Source organism: Cryptomeria japonica, chromosome 3 (assembly GCF_030272615.1).
Source record: "Cryptomeria japonica chromosome 3, Sugi_1.0, whole genome shotgun sequence".
Taxonomy (NCBI): domain Eukaryota; kingdom Viridiplantae; phylum Streptophyta; class Pinopsida; order Cupressales; family Cupressaceae; genus Cryptomeria; species Cryptomeria japonica.
This window is the reverse complement of record NC_081407.1, coordinates 240,246,514-240,269,733: the sequence shown is the minus strand read 5'-3', so window position 1 is coordinate 240,269,733 and position 23,220 is coordinate 240,246,514. Positions and strand designations below refer to the sequence as shown.

Genomic DNA, 23,220 nt, shown 5'->3' with positions numbered 1-23,220 from the left:
AGCTAGGAAGAAATCAAAGCAAGTTGTAGAGGAGAAACTAGTCAAGGTTGAATAAGCTAGTCCAGAAGCTCTACACCCTCCTCCAGTTTTCCTAAGACATGCAGAACTAAGAAATCACTGGCTAAATCATTTGACAAAGAAGAAAAGAGAAAGAAAGCTAAAAGCACAAGGGTGTATGTCGCTATTAAGGATAATGAAGAGACTGAATCTGATGAGGCAGTGAAGAAGATCAAGACCAACGATACAAAAGCATCAAGAGTCTCTAAGGACAAGCCCTCTAGAGAAGAAAGTGTAAGTAAGAAGATGAAGTTAAGTTCAGATAAACCTGGTATGTCAATTAATGATGTTGAAGAAGCTATAACTATGGAACGTAATTTGAAGCCACTTTCTAAATTGTATGATAAGATTGATGATGTTGGTAAGAGGATACTTGAAGAAACCATTGCTAAGTATTTTAATACATTCAATAGGACTCTTGTTGAAATAATGTCTGAAATACCTAAAAGTCTATACAACCTTTTAAAAATGAGAAGACTTATTGCTAAGGATGGGCATGAAAGACTAAGAGAATATGTGCTGATTAATCTATGCCTATGATATCTATGGAGGAAGTGAATAAAATAACCAAAGATGATAGAAAGGAGTTTAGGAGAAAAAATAGAATAAATAAGCTAATGATTGGGCAAATTGATGAAGTTATTAAAGAAACAAAGAAGATCTTGAAGTTAGTTCTCGAGAAGAATAAATTTCATGTTGTCACAGAAGAAGACCATGATGGTGATGATTCATCTATTTCGAATGTACAAGAATTGCACTCAAAAGTGTAACACGTTGAAGTGAATGTTTCCTTTGTTCTAGAAGAGGAGGTTGTGAATAAAGAGAAAGAAGATAAAGTTGAGGATACTCATAATCATCTAGTCTAGTTAGATAAAATAGACACAATGTCATATATGGAGACTAAGGATCCAACAAAAGAACCAGAGAAGGTGAAAAAAGAGAAGAAGATAGGGACCATTGAAATTGTCATGGATCAAGAGACACTATAGGGGCAGAGAAGAAGTTTTTAGAAAATGAAAAACAAGAATTGGATGATCCTGAATTGACTCAAGGGCTTATCAATTTGGCCACTCTTTCTCCTATTCATAAATTGAACTTAGCATCATTTGCTTAGGACAAGACAAGAGAGGAGATTATAAAATCTCACATGGAGGACAATGAGCTACTAAGTCTTGAATCCAGTGTCTTAGAGAAGATAATGCCCACATTTGTCAAAGACACGTCTAATTCTCCCTCCAGTCAGTTCAAGATCTTAATCAATTTTGTAAGTACTCACTTTTAGTCCTTAGAAAAATAAGTAGAAGTTAGGGTCCAGAATGAGTTTGATGCTAAGAGATTCAGTGAATTGAAGGATATGATTGCTAATGATAGGATCTTGCTAGATACTTGTATAAAGAGTATTCAAAATGCCTTATCTAAAGGAGGCAATGTCTACAAATCTTGTTTATCATCTTTTAAATTTGTTGAAGGTATTGAGAAGCAGATAAAGGAGAATGAGAAGCAGTTTCCAGGTATTTCTTAGTCCTTTGATCCCTTGACTACTTTTGTGGCTAGTCAAGAAGGTTAAGTCATATCATTACTTGACTAGATTAAGAGCTTGACCCATGATAAGGATAAGATTGTTGGTAGATTTGGTGAGCTTCAGATTATAATTTCTTCTAAGTTGGAAATAATGTTTAGTGCTTTTTATGAAGCCCAAGATGCCATGGTCACCAATGATCCCACGGATTTTCGATCGGCAAAGATACAAGTATTTCTATTCAGTTGTCTCATCTTAGTTTTGGAGTGCCTTTAGAAAGGTTGGGATAGTCATTTGAATTTATTGAAGAATGTTTGTGTATATGTATTTAAGTTTATGTAAGTTAGAGAAGTTTGTTTGTACATACGCCCTATCTATAAGATTTTTATATGAAATTTGGTATGCAAATCCCTTCCTTTGCCAGTGATGTCAAAGGGGGGGTGTATGGAAGTGAAAATAATATTATTCATCTCAGGGAAGTTTTGAGTTTTGAGTTTTGAGCATTGCATTTTTTAGTTTTGAAGTGTGTGGTACTGATTTTGACATAGTCATTTTTCACTGTTGCCATCAATGCCAAAGGGGAAGATTGTTGGCAAGAGACATTGCACAGGCTATTAGGTGTGTCATTGATGGTAACCCAAGTCAATGTACCCATCCGCATTACATTATTTAATCATACCGGAAGTCAGATTGGAGATTTGTTCAAGTCCAACAAGCTAAGAACAGAGCATCTGACAATGTTCAGTATTTTGATCGGTACTTCCTTTCAGATTAACAATTTGTGTTGCAGATCTGAGGGAAGGTTGATGGATGTTTGTACTACCCCATTCTAAATTTTTGGTCTCCGGTGATGATTGGTGTGCAAGATAGAAGGTTTTGAGTACTGGGTTCCGGTTTGCCAATTAACAACAAGCCGACTTGTGTAGTTGATATTTGTGTGGATCTGATGAAGTGGTTTTGGTGATTAGTTTTGTGATCCAAGAGGTTTGTCTAACATTTGTGGTAATGTGTGAATAATTATTTTTGGTCCACATAAGCATTGAAGCTTGTATTCCACCAATTGTTCATACACGTTTGAATAATGTTCTAAGTCTTCATGAGCCAACTAGTCATGGATCTAATTTCTTGTTGTGGATATATGATCAATGTTTTTGATCATTTTGGTAATGTGTAAGATGTTAATGATCAATTATGTGTAGTTTCACATGCACAGGATAGAGATTTGTGCTTCAGATCACAGCAGTGTAGTGAAACAGGGTAGAATGAGATAAAATGTGAAAAGTGTGTATTATGTGTTTAATTGGAACTATAATTAGGCATTTATAGATGTTTTTCTTTAGTTTAATCACTCCAATGATATTTTGTAATTGATTTATAGGCAGTGAGACTCTCTCTTGAGAAATGAGTCTGAATGCATGTGCATTCCCATTGTAATATTTCTGCAGAGTATGCTTATATTGTGATTTCATCCCGACCGTGGTTTTTCCCTTAACCAAGTTTCCACGTACAAAAATCATTTTGTTATGGTGTTGTGGTTTTTTCTTATGTTCTTGCATATTTATTTTGATTAAATGTATTAAGTGATTGGAAGAAAATATTAATAATATCAAAGTTTACAGAACACTAATTTACCTCCACCTCTTAGTGATCCTTGATTCCAATAGGGGATGGGGGGAGGAATTTTGCCTACCGTAAGGTACTTTCTTTAGCCCTTTCATTTTGTGGGGTTTGGCCTAAAGTTTTTATTCTTGGTGGTGCCTGTGTGGCCTCCCAAGGGTTTTGTGCCCTATTTTGGGTCCTTTCTTTTGGACTGGCATTCTTCCCTCTTTTTTGTTGGGTCATGCCATTGATCTTATGGTGGGTGGCTCTCATTTCATGGTTAGATGCATATTTCTCCCCCTTGACTTCAATCCCTATGTGGTTTGTGTTGGAGATCTCCTTTCTAGCCCTATGCTCTATTCTTAGTTATGCCCATGGCATTGTTGATTCTCTCTCACCTATTTTGTACTCACAGGTGGTTGTGATGATAGTTTCTTAGACTCTTGGTTTTTGGGAACGATGGTGGCTACGTGGTGTTTTCTCATTGTCCTCTTGCGATGGGTGGTGTTGTTCCATGCCTTACCCCTATGTTATGCTTCCCTTCATGGATTGGCTCTCTTCTTCGGTATCTTGTGGTCTACTCAGTTGGTCATGTTTTTTAGTGTTGGGAGTTTTTCAGTGGTTATCACTCCCTTCTCATGTTGGTGTTATGCCTGTATGGAGCTTGGTGATGCCACCTATTTCTGTTTCTTTGGGTTTTGTTTAATCCTAGATCAATGGGGTTTGGATTTTTTTCTGGTTCCCTTCCTCCAATTCATGGTGGTCTTTTTTCTTTGGGGGTTTTCGGTGCCCTCCCTATCATTTGTTCTCCCTATCCTTGGTTGGGGTTTCTTTTGGTAGTCTTTATTGTATGAAGTGCTTGCCTTCCTGTTGTTTGTCTAAGTTCGAAGGGAACCTAAGGCCCAAGCACTTTCTGTTGGGAAGGAAATTCTCTTGGGGAGTTGTTTCTTCACTATTAGCTATAGGTTGGATGTGATGGTTGTTGCCAATTTCGAGGAATTGATTATGTGTTGCATTGATGTTTGTCATTGATGTCAACACTAGCTATTTTGTTGTCTACTGGATCCTAATAGAGTGGTTGGATGATGATGTTGATCTGGAGATCTTCTCTGGTATGTTCCGCTTGTTGGAATTGGTTTGGCTTGGTTATTCATGTGATCCTAATGCGTAACACATTTAGTTTGTTTTGGATTTGGTGATTTGGATGCTATCATTTGTTCTAGTAAGCCTTTTGGTTGCCGATAAGGGTTTTATCGGCAGAGCATTGTTGAAGATCTTTTGATGAATCTGATAAGTGGTGTTGGTGCGGCTTCTAGAAGGTTATCAGGATGTTGATGGTTATCATGTTCGTGTTCCAGTTGAGTGGTGGTGTTGCATTTGGCTTATAGTGACCTATTTTGGGCCCGGTCTTATTCTGTTAGGTTATGGACCGGTTTATGTAATGTGTTGGTTAATGCTCCCGATGTGTTACTGGTTGGATTTATTGTTTGGATTATGTTGTTTTGGTCTTAGGCTGACTTGGTTTATCATTGGTTTTCGGGATTATGTAACGGATTTGTTGTATTATCTTTTAGGTGGCCGACCTAATTGTTTAGGTCTCGGGTTGGTATAGATATGATGTAAGATCTCTTTGTAGATCGGAGTATGGGATTATGGTTATGGGATTATCTATGTTTGAATAAGGTTGTAATCATATGCAGAGGTTTTGGTCGATCATAGGTGATCGACTTGGGTTTGTGTAAGAGACTTAAGACCTCCAGTATTGAGCTTAACCAGAGTTGTACTCGGGCATAGGAGATGTTATTCTTGTTGTTCACTCATCTTTCTGGATTGTAGTCTGGATTTGTTTTGTAGTCAGTGAGGCTCCTTTTGTGATCAGGAGTGCGCTCTAGGCAGTGTGCCTTCCTACATGTGTAGGCCCCTCTTATTGTAATCACATACTTAATGCAGAAGTATTAACTAACAGTGGGTAGGCTTCCTACTGTGGTTTTTCCATTTACCTGGTTTTCCATGTACAAATCTCGGTGTTATGTGTTGTGGATGGATGGTAAATGTTTTTTGATTTATGTTTATGCTTAATTGTTATATCTGCTATTCTGATAAAAGGTTTTGTGTGCTTAAAGTTTCATAATCTATTGACAATTGATTCACACCCCCTCTCAGTTGTCCACCAGTTATCCTAACAATAATAGGTTGAAGATTGGTTACCCTACAGACACGTAATCAGAGAGGGCTTTGCCACCTTCCTTCTTGCTTCTATCGTGATATTCAACTCCTTTGATGGATTTATTCTTTTTATATGGCTTCTTACTTCTACCTCTATTTCCTATTTGTCTCTAGTGTTTCTTTATGATAAAAGAATGCTTATGTTTGTCCCATACGCTTTCTACGGATGGTGAAAGTTTTTGAGGTTTTGACCATGGACCTTTGTTTTCTTATGTCACTGTCAATTGTGAAACTATTAAGGTAGTTGACGCTTGTTTGGTGACAAGGTTTTCCTCCAGAAAAAAATTACTTACCACTATATTATATAAATAACACTAAATAAACATGGGTGTAAATGTTAGTGATACATGCTTTCAATCAAGTTGGCAAGCACGTGAGACGCTAAGGATATTGTTTAAGAAATTCTGATAAGAGATTTGGCGGAGCACGTCTTTGATTACATTGGCTTTTTTATGGACTGATTTGATTATTTACATTTATTAATTTAACAACTTTCTAGAAGTAGAAGAAAAATTGTCCTGGAGATGTATCAATTATTGGGTGTAAATGTTAGTGATACATGCTTTCAATCGAGTTGGCAAGCACATGAGACACTAAGGATATTGTTTAAGAAATTATTATAAGAGATTTGGTGGAGCACGTCTTTGATTACATTGGCTTTTTTATGGACTGATTTGATTATTTACATTTATTAATTTAACAACTTTCTAGAAGTAGAAGAAAAATTGTGCTGGAGATGTATCAATTATTGGGTGTAAATGTTAGTGATACATGCTTTCAATCGAGTTGGCAAGCACATGAGACGCTAAGGACATTGTTTAAGAAATTCTAATAAGAGATTTGGCGGAGCACGTCTTTGATTACATTGGCTTTTTTATGGACTGATTTGATTATTTACATTTATTAATTTAACAACTTTTTAGAAGTAGAAGAAAAATTGTGCTGGAGATGTATCAATTATTGGGTGTAAATGTTAGTGATACATGCTTTCAATCGAGTTGGCAAGCACATGAGATGCTAAGGATATTGTTTAAGAAATTCTGATAAGAGATTTGACGAAGCACGTCTTTGATTACATTGGCTTTTTTATGGACTGATTTGATTATTTACATTTATTAATTTAACAACTTTCTAGAAGTAGTAGAAAAATTGTGCTGGAGATGTATCAATTATTGGGTATCACCATTATTGGGTATCACCATTAGAAACATTTGTTCACGGTATCTTTATATCCCTATCAATTTTATTTGACTTGATTTCTTACCCCCTCTGATTAAATTAAATGTCTATATTCATAATGGTTACGTAACAGGCCTTACAATGATTGAGTATTCTTACCAGAAACAATCGCTTAGGGTTTCTTTATATACCTACACAGCTGAACATTAAATCAAAACAAATGATGGAGAACAAGAGGATGATGAATTCAAAATTCCTGAAGATATCATCCAGTATGAATTATAATTTTACAGTTGGGTTTGCCACAGTTTTTCTTTGTGCAATAATAGTAGTTTGGCTGAAAAAAGATAGAAGTGATAGGCATAGACTCCCTCCAGGACCCAGAGCGTTACCCATACTAGGCCATTTTCATCTCCTTATAGACAAAGAAAAGCCCTTTCATAGAATTCTTGATTCACTCTCAAAAGTTTATGGACCCATTATGCACCTCAAATTTGGTAGCCGCCCAGTTTTGATTATCAGTTCATTAGAGCTAGCCAAAAAATGTTTTACAGTAAATGATTTATCTTTTGCTTCTAGGCCTCGTCTTACTCAGGGAAAGCATCTGGGTTATAATTATATGCTTGTGGGGTGGGCTCCTTATGGCTCCTATTGGAGAAATGTTAGAAAAATTTGTGCTCTTGAGCTTCTTTCTTCTAAGCAGATCCAAACATACCGACTCAAGAGAATGAGGCAAATTCGCAAAACTCTGAATATTCTATTTCAACATGCTCAGATGAAAACCACAGTTAATATGAGAACTGTTTTGTCCCAGATGACTTTGAATGTTCTGATGAGCATGATAATGGGTGATCGGTATTTTGGAGAGGAAGAGGGTTTATCATATGCAGAAATTGCATATCTGGTTGAAGAGTCTCTTGTGCTCCATGGGATTGTCAATACTGGGGATTATATTCCCTGGTTGAAATGGCTTGATTTGCAAGGGTACGAGAGGGCAATGAAGAAGGTGCAGGGGAAAATCAATCCTTACATGCAGAAAATAGTGGAGAAGCACCGAGAAAATGCACCAGAAGAGAAGGAAGACATGGACTTCATAGATGTGCTCATCTTGCAGGCTGAGGAGAACAGTGAAGCGATCCCTGACAAAGATACCTTCATCAAAGCCACTGCTCTGGTAAGCTCTTCTCCATGTATGTGTGTGTACACCCAGATTTATTTGGTGTGATTTATTCATGTGCTCTAGTTAAATACAAACAACCATTGTCATATCATGTATAATAATTATGGAATCTATATTTGATAAAGAATTTCCTATATTAAAAATGAGTAGTGTAGTGGACTTTAAATTCATGAAGTTTCTACAGTTCATAATGATCAATATGTTTTCTTTTAGATTAAATCATGTAGATTTTTTGTTGTCAATGATTCATATCAAATTTTATGATCCATCATTAGGATAGATTTTTCTTATATTTTTTATTTTTTTGTTACTAATTTATATTTTTCTTTTAGAATATATTAAGTGCAGGTTCAGATACTTCTTCACTTGCCTTAGAATGGGCATTGTCACTATTAATATTGCATCCCAATATAATGAAGATGGCCCAGGAGGAGCTTGATTCCAAAATTGGAAAAAATAGATTAGTAGAAGAGTCAGATATACCAAAATTAAAATACTTGCAAGCAATAGTCAAGGAAACATTGCGTCTTTTCCCACCCACGCCTTTACTTGTACCACATGAATCTATTAAAGCATGCACAATTGGAGGCTTCCATATTCCAGCAGGAACAGTACTAATTGTAAATGCATGGGCAATTCATAGAGACTCAAGAATTTGGAATCAACCACTAGAGTTTATACCGGAACATTTATTGAAAAAAAATATAGAAATAGAGAGCATACAAAGTTTAGGGAATGAATTTGAGATGTTTCCTTTTGGGGTAGGAAGGAGGGGATGTCCCGGTTCCTCTTTGGCAACATGCCTAGTGCATATAACTCTTGCAAGGTTGTTACAAAGCTTTGATTGGTTTCTTCCTGATGATAAAACCCTTGATACAAAGGAAGGAGTTGGTATGACAATGCCAAAACTAGTACCTTTGGAGGTTGTTATTAAAGCACGTCTTCCCTCTCATGTTTACTCAAATTCTATTTGAGTAATAAGCTTAAATGTTGAATCTTTCAATTTATTTGTGGAGTTCAATATATAAATAAAGGTTCTTTACTTTCTCTTTGTATAGAAAAGAATAATACACAAAAATCATAAAACAAAATAAATGAATATTAGTGTATTTGTTCAACTAATACACATTTAAGTCATTTAACAACTTTTATTTTATTAAATGATTAGTATAACTACTATTTATTGGAATATTATAATTAGTCATATATAAAGAATTATTAATTGATTATATGTAAATGATTATAAGTTTATTTAAACATATTCATCTATTCATCTTATAATCAATCAACTAATATTTTTTCTATTTCTAATTATCTACTTAAATTTGGTGTGCATATATTCTTGATAATGAATTAGTCATCATAAACTAAATTAATAAATAGATAATTTTACTCTATTTTATTATAACAAAAATTATTAAATTGACACAAATGTAACAAGCAACCTATTGGTGGCAATAATATGGAAGATTCTTACTCTCAAATTTAAAAGACAACAATTTTTAAAAATCAGATATGCAAAAGTTATGGCAAAATGAAAAATAGGCAAAATTTAGCTAGCTTATATCTAGTTTACATGACCCTTGTAATTTGATTTTCACATATTTTGCACACTACATACAAAATCGGATAGCTACCAAAATAACTTTTGAAGCTGTGAACAAAACCCAAAAATCTTTTTCCAAAAGAAATTACAAATAAAAAAATTAAGGTCAAATCTTTTTTTTTAATCTTTTTTCTTAAAAAAACAATCCCCACAAAATTTGAATTTTTTAGGAAAATTAGGAATGAACTAGATGATTTTTTATGGCAATGAAGAAAATCCATAAATTGTGTTTCTTCAAGATGTGTTGATTTTTCGTACAACCTGAGTTGGCCTAGTGGTGGAGAACTTGTGCTCTTGAAGGAGAGGTCACAAGTTCAAATCCCACAAGGGGGTAGGGTATGTACACCTTATCAGCTTCGGCCCATTACCTATCAAAAAAAAAAAAAAAGATGTGTTGATTTTTCGCATCAAGGCTAGATCTCTTTAAATTTGGACAAGGACTTAGCAAATTTGGAGCTATGATAAAATGTTGGAATCATTTATTCAACCCCACAAGCCCATGATCACTTGCAAGCATAAAAACTATCAAAAATGAAGATCAAACAAGAATAATTAGCTCAACAACCTAAGAATTATATATTGATACGCAAACATTAATGTTACAATGAAAAAATGAATCCTTATGAAAAGCATGAATGAAACACTAAAGCAAGATTAAATTAACTACTGCCAAATGTCACAATCATAATTAATTAGACAAAATAAGCTATTGTTAGTCTAATATAACATGTACCTAATTTTATCTTAATTTAATGAAGTAATAATGACCTAATTATAGAGATAATTAGATAATGCCCTAATTACTTCAACACCTTTGCTCTCTAGGTGGTTTTAGTTTTTATGAAAGTAGTTTTTAGGCTTCTAGAAAATTTCATAACAAGGTAATAATGGTTATGAAATTGTCAAGGATTACTTTATTGATCAAAGCATATTTCATCGCAAGGATCCATTAACATTAGCATTATATTAGGGTGACATTAATATTTTCATCCTTCCAATCTACTATGGGGAATTAAGGTATCTCAACTTTATAAATTTTGGAGTATTTATTTATTATCATTTTACATTTTTTGATGGTTATTTGACATTTATTTTTATTAAGTAATTGTGCTCTATCATAAGGGGCATGTGTTTTATGGGTTGGCACTTTTGCTACATGTTGTTTCCTTTAAAATCAAGTTATTATTTGTCAAAGATTACCATCAAGTGTTATAACATGGAAAGCCTATTTTTAGAGATGTTACAATGGATTCTATGACAACTGTAAGATCTAAAGATGGGGTGGATCATCTTGGATGTGAGAATTAGTTATTATGAAACATGTATGAGTATACTTACTATATCTATTGATATTATATGATGCATGTAAGAGTATCTCCCATTTTTGAGTGATTCTTTTGACAACCTGTAAGAAGGTTTAATGTCATGTAAGAGACTATGTTTGAATGCAGGGTTCATATGGTTTTTTACCACATAATATTTTAGAACCTTGCTTTGACCCATGGTAATGTTTAATGGTGGTGTTTTTAGCCCCCATGAATCTATATATTGAGGGGTTGAGCTGGGAACAACAAGAGTTTGTTTAATTTTTATTTTGCAAGGGTTATGTTGTTGGATTGGAAGAAAGAGTGAAGTTTGAGAGCTATATTGCAACTTCATATTTCTCATAATACAAGTCATTCATCTCTTCTCGGTGGAGTTTTTTTTCAAAAGGGTTTCTCCACATAATTCGTGTGTTATGTGTTTAATAATTTGTAGTGTAATCTTTTGATTTTCTAGTTGATTTATTTCATATGATAAACATTGTTAAATGTGATTTATAGTTAATTTGAAGCTACATATATTGTTGGTCACCTCTTATTTTGTCACATTTGGTATAAGATCATGACCAATTCTATGTTTTGGGTGGTAGAAGGAAGGTTTTTTGAGATTTTGTGGGAGTTTTAGTTAATCTATTTTTTGGAAATTTTTGTTGATCTCATGGTTTCAACTTCGTCTAGTTTTGACATAGAGAATTTAAATGGAATGGATTATGAGTTGTGGAAGCTAAAAATGGAAGATCTCCTTGAAGGTTGAGATCAATGGGTCAAAATAACAAAAGAGAAACTTGAGAAATGTTTTGATGAAGACTCCAGGAGAAGGTGGATAAAAAGGAATGGAGTAAAATAAGGTTGTGTCTTTTTAAATTTTTTTCTTTTGAATGTATGAAAAGAAGAGACTACATATGCTTTGTGTTACCAAATCAATGAAACCTACGAAGCCAAAAGTTTGGTAATAAATTCTGCTTGAAATGAAAATTATTTTCTCTTAACATGAAGGAAGGTGATACAATAGCTGAGCATTTGAATTATTTTAATTTAATTTGGATTCAACTAGCCTCTATTGATATTTTAGTTGAGGAAGAGGTTAGATACATTATGATTCTTTTCTCTTTACCTAATTCATGAGAAATTTGCATATTTTCTATCATTGCTAACCTCAAAAATATAAAGATGGATGCACTTGTTGAAGCTTTATTGGCATAGGAAATAAGGAGAAAGACTATGGATAGTTCAAGCGGTGCTCTCAATGCTAGGGGAAGGCCCAAATAAATAGGGTATAAAGGAGATTAGAATGAGCCTAAAGAAAAGTCTAAGAATAGATATAAAAATATTGGTAAAAAGAATAGAATGAAGTGTTGGAACTAAAAAGAGAGGATATATTGAGAAGGAATGCAAGAATGTAAAGAAATGGTATATTAAGAAGGAACGCAAGAATCTAAAGAAATAATTTGATTCCTTTATAGAGAAATATTCAAACATAGGTCATGACATACTAATTTCTTCTCTTCAAGTTATGACCAAAGAGCATTGGTCAATTGATTCGGGATGCTCATATCATATGACTCATAAGGAATGGATTTCCACACTTGTGATGTAGAAGAAATATACCTTGGTGATAGTTTTTTATATCCTATTGTTAGAAGGGGTGAGATTCAATTGTGTTTGAAAGTTGGAAGAATAAATGTCTTTCAAGTGTTTTGCATGTTGTGGGATTATTAAAAAAAAATTAGTTTCTATGTTGAATTATATTGGATTGCATGTAACATTTGAACAACATGGTTGTATATTATTAAGAGAAAATTTCGTGGTAGAAAGGGGGATAAGGAAGGAAAATTTATTTCAGTTTGAAGCCATTAGTATTGTTAAATCTTCTATATAACTAAATCTGAAAATACTTGTATATTGTGGCACTATAGATTGGGCCACATCAGTGAGAATGACTTAAAAACCATTTTGAATAAAAAATTGGTAGATGGGTTTTCTTATTGTGGTGAGAGTTTTGAATTTTGTGAATATTGTGTGTCTGAAAAACAAAATGAAATGTCATTTCCTTTAGGAAATAATAAGTATAAAAATAAATTAGAAATTATTCACCCAAATGTATTTGTTCTAGTGAATATTGAATCAATTGGAAGATCTCGATATTTGTCTCCTTCATTGATGATGTTTCTAGATATACTTGGTTATATTTTATAAGGCATAAACCATAATTTTTCACTAATTCTAAATATTTGAAGACCTTAGTTGAAAAGACAATATATTTTAAAATTAAGGGTTTAAGAATGGAAAATGGAAGAGAATCTTGTTCAAAGGAATTTGACGAGTTTTGTAGCTTGCATGCAGGAATTGTAAGACAAAAATTAGTCTATATATTAAAAAACAAAATGGAGTGGTAGAAAGGTCAAATCAGACAATAATGGAAAGAGTTATAAGTATGTTAATTAGTTCACAAATTGATAGATTGTTTTAGGCAGAATTTGGAAGTAGTGCTCATTACTTGTTCGATAAGTGCTTGTTACTTGTTAAATAAATCTCCTTGTAAGGTTCTTGATACAACACCTTATGAAGTGTGGATAGGTATGAAACTTTCTACTTCACATTTAAAGGTATTTGGTTGTGAGGCTTATGTTCATGTGCCTAAGAAAAGGAACTAATTTAAATCCAAAAGTTATTTAGTCCATTTTCATTGGATATGGTGATAATGCAAAAGGATACAAGTTATTCAATCCACTAACCTAGAAAAATTATCTTATTTAGAGATGTGATTTGTAGGGAACTTAGTGTTGTTTATAACCATGATCATCCAAAAGAAAAAGAGAAAATATTTTAAAATTAAACATGAAAGTTCACCTCGGAAAGAAAACAGAGATGGACATGAGGATGAGGATGAGGAAGAAGAAGATGAGGGTTTGAAAGTAGTTACTAATCAATCCAATGAACAGGAAGAGGTTGAGAAAGATCAACACCAACAAGAGCCCCACACTTCTATTCTTAAAAGACCCACAAGACAATGTAATCTAGTTGATAAGTATATCCCACTAGATTTCCATTGTATATTTCTTTTATTAAGTATTCATGATGAACCTAGATCCTATAGGGAATCTATTAAGGAAGATGATTGTGATTCTTGGTAAAATCCCATGTTAGAGGAGATGATGGCCTTAGAATCAGGTGATATCTAGGATCATGCTCATTTTCCTAAGGGAAGGAATACCATTGGTTGTAAATGGTACTACAAAAATAAATTTGGAGTAGATGGTTCATTGGAAAAGAACAAAGCTAGACTGATTGATCTATTGAAGGCCCTTCTAGGTGATTTTATTTTTTAGGTGCAAGATCACCCCAGGACTTAGTTGGTTGATTATGAAGGCATTCCTTTTAGGTGTGGATGTTTCTTTGCTACAAGACATTTACCCTTAAACTACTCTTATGGTTCTCACAAGCCCCCCTCCTCTCAGTTGACTAATTCTCAATGTAAACATCTTATGATTTACCCAGATGATGATAGTGATTCAAATCTCTCTGAGCCATCCTCTCTTGCTTTAGTTCCCTTTGATGATAACTTTGTCCCTTTTGACTAGGTTGATGATAAGACTATTAGTATTCTCCTAGGTATTGTTCATGTTGATGTTGTTGTTGTCATTTCATGAAGATTGCATTGAAGAAGTATAGTATTGTCATTGATGTCAATAGCAACCAGTAATGAAGCAGTAAAGCAACCGGTAATGAAGCAAGTGTTGCAACCGGTAATGATGCAGTGTAGATCAACTGGTAACCCTAACCAGTTGAGAAGGATAACCCTAACCAATGAAGCTTGGAGATTGGTTATGATGATCTATGACCGAATGATGATCAGTGATGAGGATACCATGTAAGCATGTTGCACGTGATGAGTTTTGAAAAGGTTTTGGTGCGTAAAGATAACCGTTTATCATGGGAATGATCAAATGCATAGTATGAAGTAAAAAATGTGTGATGGGTTACAAGATTCAAAGTGCGGTGATCTAGGAGCGGTTGTAGATGCCTAGAAGAATGTGAAGTTGATTGCATGTAATCTACCGATCAAGATTGAACCGATATGTTTCTAATCTCTATGAGAATTGTAGGGTTTGTGTTGTGTTACCGACCTAATGTATTTTCTAATAAGGTCGATGATTTAATTCAATGAATTGTTGGCAAATTTGGTTAAGTGTGTAAGTGATTGTTGCCGAACCAAGAGGTGTATCTGCAGAATGATGTGAAGGCATATAGGAGCAATGAAGGATCTAATTCAGCAAGGAAGTGCTATTTCCATATTAGCTTGGATTTGAAATCCTCCACTGAGGTTACCTTTAACAGGGTATTTGTAGTCAATCCCTTAACCAGGTGGTCCTTAACCAGAACTGTTCCTAAAACAACATTATTATAAAAGCTTCTAACAAGGCTTAGTTCCTAATAGGGAAAACTTTAGAAGAGTTCAAAATACTTGTGGGTATTCATCCCCACTGTGGTTTTTCCCATTTGGGTTTCCACGTGAAAAATCATTGTGTCAAGTGGTAAATGTTTTTGTGGATGTGTTTCTATTATGGTTGATATGAATGATTGGAAAATCTGCATAGATATATCTAAATGACTAGAAATGATCTAAATAATGTTATTACTGGTATTAGTGAAGTGGTTTAAGGTTTTGGTCAAAGCATATTGAAGTTTCAGATCTATTGCTTTATATCACTAATGTTTTAGGTCAACCAGTAAGGTTTGACAGTGTTGCTACAAATTTGTTAAAGTGTTTAAACCGGTAAATGTTGTGAGTTATTTTTGAGTTGGAAATAAGTTTGGTGAAAGTTTAGTTAATTTTCTATCTACTGATTCACCCCTCCTCTCACTAGTTGACAGGATCTTTATAGTTTCATCATATTATCAGTTTTTTCTTCTAATGATGTTTGTCTTTTTGTTGTTCTCTCAATTGATGTTTTTCCTATTGTTGTTCCATTTCATTTGTTGGCTTGATGATAATTTTTGTAATGGATGAATTCATGTGTTTTCATTGATGGAACATGTATACACACACATATGTTCACATTGTCATAGTCATCTTAGTTAAGTCAAACCGGTACTACTCCTAAGTCTTTGTATTGCAAAAATGGTATTATATGTATAAGAAGTCCAATCGGTTTTGAAGGTGTCTAACCAGTATATGTAGACAACCGATATATGTAGGAATGGCATGACACCAGTTTGGAGATTTAGCGGAGATCATCAAAGAAGAAAATGGAGGACAATCAATCTATGAGTTGGAAGAGGTTAACTCTTAACCGATATCGGTGTTCCAACCGGTTTCACTGATTGTGTGATGAGTTATCACCGGTCATGATGAGTTATCCCTAAGCGACAGATTTGGTGGCAATCTGTGATGTGTTATGTTAGATTGTCCAGATAAACTACACCTAGGAAATTGTGATGTGATTCCTGAGCCGACATGAAATCTAATGTCTATATAATGATATTGTGATGAACTATTTTTATGATGTGAGATAGAAGTGTTAAGTTGTTGCAATTTACTAAAGACATTACAGAGTATGTCGGTGATGCAGTTTTGAGTGAGCAGAAGAGGATCTATTCAAGAAAGATGTACTACTTCTATATCACACCACATGTTGTTTGCTAATCACTACAACAATCAAATCCCCTAACCGGGTAAGCTCTAACAAGCTTCATTATACAAATCCTCTAACCAGGTGATCCATTAGTTTGGGTTTTAAATCCTCTACTGAGGTTACTCCTAATAGGGTACTACCTTTAATAGGGTATAGCTCCTAACAGAGCTTTGGGATCTTTAATAGGATTCGCTCCTAGCAGAGCACTTTGTAAACCTTAACCAATCAGTTACCTATTACTACAGATAGTTAACTTGTGAGTCCCATCTCACCATGGTTTTTCCTAGTTGGATTTTCCACGTATAAACACTTGTGTTTTGGTAGATGTTTTACTTGTTATGGATTCTTTAATATCATTTTGTATTGCAAGCATAGTTATAAGAAAACTGGTTAACTATCTTTATCGGTATATGTTTTTAAAGTGGTATTGTTTTTGTTGTCACTGATTCACCCCTCCCACCTCTCAGTTCTTTATAAGTCTCTCAATTGGTATCAGACCCAAACTTCCTTAAGGCTTAATCACTTGGAAGGAAACCCTAAAGCCACCATGGGGGATATGAGTTATTTAGAGATGGCTAGAGTTCTTGATGCAACCAAGGAAGAGCTTGAAACGCTAAGGGTCAGATTTAAAGCTTCACAAGTTAAAAGGAGAGAGTTGACTGAGAAACTATTGGAGATATCTGACAATAGTTCTTCAAATGAGGTTAACATTGATGCATTGGCTGAAGAAGTTAAAAAACTGAATGGTGAAAAGCTAAATCTGAGGAGAGAACTTGAAGCCCTAACAATCTACATGAGCTAAGAGCTTGAAGAAAGAAGGGCGGTTGAAGATCTAATCAAAGAGAGAGATCATGAGATTGCTAAGATCAAACATGAGAATGCAACTTTGCATGAACATTGGCATGAGGAGAAGGAAGAGAAAGAAGCTTTGCAGTTAGATCTTGAAATGGCTACATCTACAAGAGAGACTCTAACAAAACACAATGAAGATCTTACTAGAGAGCTCACTGAGGCTAATGGGAAGTTTGAAATGTTCAATAAGAGTTCTTTTATGTTGGATGAGCAGGTCCAATCTCAGGGGATGAAAGGTGACACATCTGAACTAGGTTTCAATACATCTGAGAAAGGAGAATCTTCTGGTATCAAGAGGAACAAGCACAAAGGTAAAACTGCTCCTAAGGCTAACAAGCCTACCACTAAGAAAGTTTCCAAACTTGTTTTCTTTATCTGTCACAAACCTGGGCATATTGCTAATATGTGTAGAAGCAGACCTAATGAGAACAAAGGCTATAATGCAAATGCTAGGTATGTGTCTAGAAGATTTGAAGGTCATTGTTTTACATGCAACATTTATGGACATAGATCACTTGAATGCAGATATGGAGAAAACAATCTAGCCCTCACATGAATCCAAGACCTAATGGTGACTAGAGAAGAACCTATGACAACCAGGGAAACATGAACTGACAGAAACCCTATGTCAACCGGTTTAGTCCATATGAAATGGAAAAGGTAACAAATGTGATTTGTACTATTTGCAATAATTATGGTCATGTGGCTATGAACTATAGAAGGAGAACTGGAAGAGGTAATGCAAGACCTTGGAGATCATCTGGGATGGCCTGCTATCATTGTCACAAACCGGGACACATGGAAAAGTTTTGTAGAACTAGGAAGAACAAACTGGTCAACCACTTTGAAGATCAGAAAGGTAAGAAGAAGGTCAATGTTGAGGAAACGAGAGAGGAGATGAACAAAATCTGGAAGAAGAAGGGTGAAGATAAGCTTGCAGAAGAATCTAACCCTTTATCTAGTGTGGAGAATCCTACACCAGAGAACTAAGATTTTCAAATAGACCTAAGGGGAGCATAATGGTAAATCTACTTCCTAACCCCTTGAAGAATGTGTGGTAAAAGAGTTTTTCATTTTGATTTGTTTTGTGAGAATTCTTGATATCATTTTCTATCGGTTTTCAAAGGATTATCAACTGGTTTATACCTATCAGTATAAGTGAGTTTTGTTAAGCGGTATATTAGGATTTGTTACCCTATCAGTTGAGAAATTAATGAAGTGGATAAGTTTATAAAATTGAGTTTTGATATGTTATTTTTACCCTAATTGCATTCAAAGGAGAGTTTTTGAGCACCTGCAGAGTGAAAAAAGAGAATTGCCAGTTGATTGTGAACGGATTTGTGTTGTGGATCGAAAGATTGAATCGGGGTCAAAGATTAGTAAAGGCAAAATGGGTGTACATTTGAGAGATCAACCGGAAACCTTGCCAGTGCGAAGGGAATTAGGTATTCTTTTGTTAATCTCTCTCAAATCAATTTTATCCAGAATGGCATCGTTGTCTAAGCAAGCAGAGAGACTTATGATTATTGTTGAACCTATGAAGTCTATGGAATTAGACAAAATAGTATCATAAAATGCATTGTATCAAGTTCCTGATGGCGTTATGATCAAAGGTGATTTGTCCAACTATATAGACTATAAAATTGAAGATTTAGGATCACTATCAATCTATTCACAGCTCAAATATTTGTGTGATAAAAGCAGGAAAATCAAACCAGAGTTCATTAGGGTTTACGAAAAAGGTTTTCATAATGCGGTATATTTTCTTGAATATTTTGAAAAAGACAATGTTAGGATAATTCTTAGTCGTGTGCATGGAGAGAATATGTATCTTGACAAGTCGCACACAATCATGAAGGAAGCAATTCATGTAGTGAATGGTTTTTGGCAAACCAGTGAAGTTCCAAATCTGAGGAAAATTTCAAAAGAGACTTTGATTGCAATAACTCAAACCACCTCTAATGGGCATGCATTTTTAGTCAACAACATTAAAGATCCAGCAATTAGATTTGCAACTATGGTCATTGGTTATAAGATATTTTATTCCAGCAGGATGAATAGTGTGTCATCTGTTGTTGTGCATATAGCTTATAGGATGATTGCAGAGAATGCAGATTATGACTTATGCGAGGCAATAAGGAGCCAAAATAATGTTGAACCTGCAATCAATTAAGAAAGACAATAGTCAAAAGTTCAAATATGGTCAACTGTTGATTGGTCTATTCTTCTATTTTCAGAATTTCCTACCAGGAATTGGTGACATTCAATGGTCAAAAGACATACCGGTAACAGCTGAAACCAAGAACAGCATTAAGGATGTAAAGAACACATTTCTTGTTGCTATGAACATATATTTTAATGAGTTCTAAAAGAATATGAGCATGAGGTTAAAGCTACCTGAAGATGTGGTGAACACTTTGCAAAAGACATTTGTTTCACAATTACCATAGGCTTTTGTCTTATGGAGGTCGTTGAACCCAGGGAAGATGAGATGGAAGAAATGAGTTATGAATTCAACTATGACTTATTAATTGGTTATGCCAACAACCTTTTGGCATCTCCCAAGGATAAGAAGAAGAAAATACTAGGAACTTACCAGAAAAGAAATGCACCTGCTCATCCTAGTAGTGCCAAACAGAAGAAGAAGAAGAAAGTTCATCAAGCACCTTCAGTGACCACCGGTACAAGGGTGACAAGAAGTGTTCAAGTCAAAAAGGAACCGGCACCCAAAGTATATGCTAAGAAGCAGACTACAACGAAGAAGAGAGGAAGGCAACTCATTCTCCAAGCAAAATCAGAGGATATCGACACTCAAGAGGAACCAAAGAAGATGAAAGCGACTGGTAAGAAAGCCAAACCAGTAGGAGACATTTCAAAGAAAAGTATCCCTATTAATGTTTTATCTTACAAGCCTATGACTGATTTTGAGAGAAAAATAAAAAAATTAGGGAGGAATAGGTTTGATAATGTAAAGGGTTGTTTTGATTTATTTGATGTTGAACAGAAATAGAAAATTGTTCAAGAGGTAATCAACCACTTGTGTCAATATAATCGGTTGCCTCAGGATATTGAAAAGGATATTTCTGATTCTTTGTATTCTATTATTGTAAATAAGTAGAAAATGGTTGTAAAACAAGATCAATAAATTATTGATAGAGTTTTCATTCAATATTTTCTTGAGTTACCTAGAGATGAATGGGTAAATGCACAAAGTTGGGTCCCAATCCCGTGAAAGTCTGCAGGTTGGGAAAAGAGCTCGCTAGAAATGGGTGCCCGGTTTTTACAAATCAGGCACCCGTTTCGCTTCAGATGCCCAAGCCATTGAAAAAGGAGTGCACATTTTTCAGAAACGTGTGCCCATTTTGGTTTGGGTGCCCAAAGCAAAATGGGCATCCGTTTTGTTCACTTCAATAGGTTGAGAAGAATTATCCTTGTCATCTAAGGCTTCATCTTTTCTTAATGCTATTTTAGGAGATAGATCATGCATAAAGTTCATAACATCATATTTCCTACAAATATGTTAATGATCAAGATAAGCTCTAGCAGAATAAAGAGGATCTAGATTGGTTGATGCACCAAGATTTTGACCTTGCCCCCCTTGCACTAGAGTATGTATATGAGAAGATGATGATGTGATGTTTCTCTTTGATGCTTTATCTCTACTGGAGAGATCATTGATAGGAGTGTTGGTTATTTCCTCAATCTCATAAGATACCTTAGGAGAGGTACAAGTGTTAGGCTTTTCATTGTCATCTCTAGCATTATTACTTTTTTACCAAATATTTTATGTCATCTACAATGCACTTTCTTAAGAATATTATTATAAAACAACATACAACATGGATAAAAGATTTGAGAAATGATTTGCAAGTAGGAAAGATCTTTGAAATTCTAACGATTTCATACGCAAGATTACTATGAATGAAAATAAGCAACATGAAGTGAAAGAAATCATTATCTAACACATGATTTTGATAATTGTAAGTAAGAAGCAATGTAATTATTGGCAATTGACACTCATCTGGTAAGGTAAATTGCATTTAGGGTTGTCATTGATGGCAACTCATCTTCAAGACTTGGTATTTCTCATCCAGATTCATTGTCTTATCATGTCGTATGGATTGGGTCAACCAATATATTCATGCGTTGCTTTATTCTTGTAAAACAGTTAGTCTTGGTATCGATAACGTGTATTTGGGACCCGGTAATGTGTATTTGGGACCCAGTTAAGGTATTTTGGGACCCTGATGAAATCACTTGTGGAATTTATGGTAGCGTGTGAAGGCCAAAATCAACATGATCGTCAGGATAATGCATATTACATGTTATGATCCGGAAGCCAACAGGTTTATTTTCTTCATTAAGGCCAACATGGTGAAAAGATAAAGGGTATTTAAGGGAGAACACTTAGCGATGGATTTGATGTTAATGGTAATGCAATTTTGGATGCGAATCATTCAGAGATTCATAGTATGTGATTTGGTTAGTGAGTAGAAGCTTTTGTGCATAGTTTCACGTGCGCAATCCTAACCGGTAGTGCAAAACAGAGAAGAATAGAGTATCAATTAACCGGTTCATAGGAGTTTGACTGAGCTTAAATCGGAACTTATCCAGCATGGTCAGATGCACTTTATAAGTTTATTCTTGTATGAAATCATTGTGTAATGTTGTGTAAGTCGATGAGACTTTTGTTTAGCAGTGAGCTCTAGGTTGGTGAGCTTGATTACATGTGCAATCCCCTCTATGTAATATGTGTATACCTTGATCAAGTATATAGATATTTTGGGTATCAGCCCCACCAAGGTTTCTCCCTTTACAGGGTTTTCCATGTATAAATATTGGTGTTATGGTGTTGATTATTTGTGTTATTTGGTTTATGCACTTTAATTTTATTTTATGTTAATCGGTTCATAAGCAATAATTTATTAAATTCATTTACCGGTAGAACAATGATTCACACCCCCCCCCCCAAGTTTTATTGGATTTTGACAATTGGTATCAGAGCTTAGTTCCTCAGAAGAATTTTAACAACTTCAGGAAGATCTAGAACTTGGAATCAATGGAAACCAGTTTGCAACAACGGCTTCAACTAGCTCTTGAGGATCTGGATAATGAGTAGGTGGAAAATAGTAAACTGAAGAATGAACTCAGGCAAGCCAGAGAACACATCATTTCATTGCAATGAAAGCTATCATCTGTTCAAACCAAGAGGAAGGAACTTTGTTATCAACTGCAAAATCAGAGTAGTGATGAGGAAGATTCCTTAAAAGATCAATGTTAGAAACATACTCAGGAAAATACTATCTTGAAGAATGAAATGCAAGCCCTAACCATGAGAATGTGCAGGGACATTGAAGACGGGAAGAAGAATGAAGAAAACCTAGCTCAAGCATTGAAGGACAGATTTGAGGAATGCAAAAACTAACACATGAGAATGACATATTAAAAATTGAGTTGATTCAATCCTGGAATAATGAATAGGAACTTGAGAGACAGATCGTAATCATGAGAGATGACTTAGCTACTACAAATGAGTACAAAGACAAGTTCAAAGACATCTCTACAAGACTTCATGAACTGCTGAAGAGCCAGAGAGATGTTAATGATAGGAGAGGTCTTAGATATGAAGTAGGAGAAAGCTCTAGTACTACACAACAAGATCAATCATCTGGTCAAAAGAAGAATCATGCCAACAACCAGAACCATAAATCACCGGTAAGACAGTCTAATGCTCACAAATTCAATGGTACATTCTTTGTTTGTAATAAATATGGTCATATAGCAAGTCAGTGCAGAAATAGGAATAATCAGAACAATGCATCATCCATCGATCTTGGAAATGTCAGATGTCATGCATGTAGTAGATTTGGACATATGGCTAACAAATGCAGATCAAAAGAAAATCAAGGAAATCAAGGCTACAACAAAGCAATTCAGAAGAACAATATTATATGTTATGCATGCAACAAGATTGGACATATTGTCAAATATTGTAGGAGTAAGAATCTAGTGGTAGTTGATGGAAATGCAGATGAGAAGGGAAA

General features: G+C 34.7%; 1 protein-coding gene across 1 annotated transcript; it reads left to right on the top strand.

Moving 5' to 3' along the window:
- The first annotated feature begins 6,784 nt into the window (after positions 1-6,784).
- Positions 6,785-8,787, top strand: LOC131074351 (cytochrome P450 81Q32). The gene is made up of 2 exons (XM_058010946.2): positions 6,785-7,754; positions 8,093-8,787. The coding sequence occupies exons 1-2, from the start codon at positions 6,801-6,803 to the stop codon at positions 8,732-8,734; spliced, it is 1,596 nt and encodes a 531-aa protein (XP_057866929.2). The 5' UTR covers positions 6,785-6,800; the 3' UTR covers positions 8,735-8,787.
- The last annotated feature ends 14,433 nt before the right edge of the window (positions 8,788-23,220 follow it).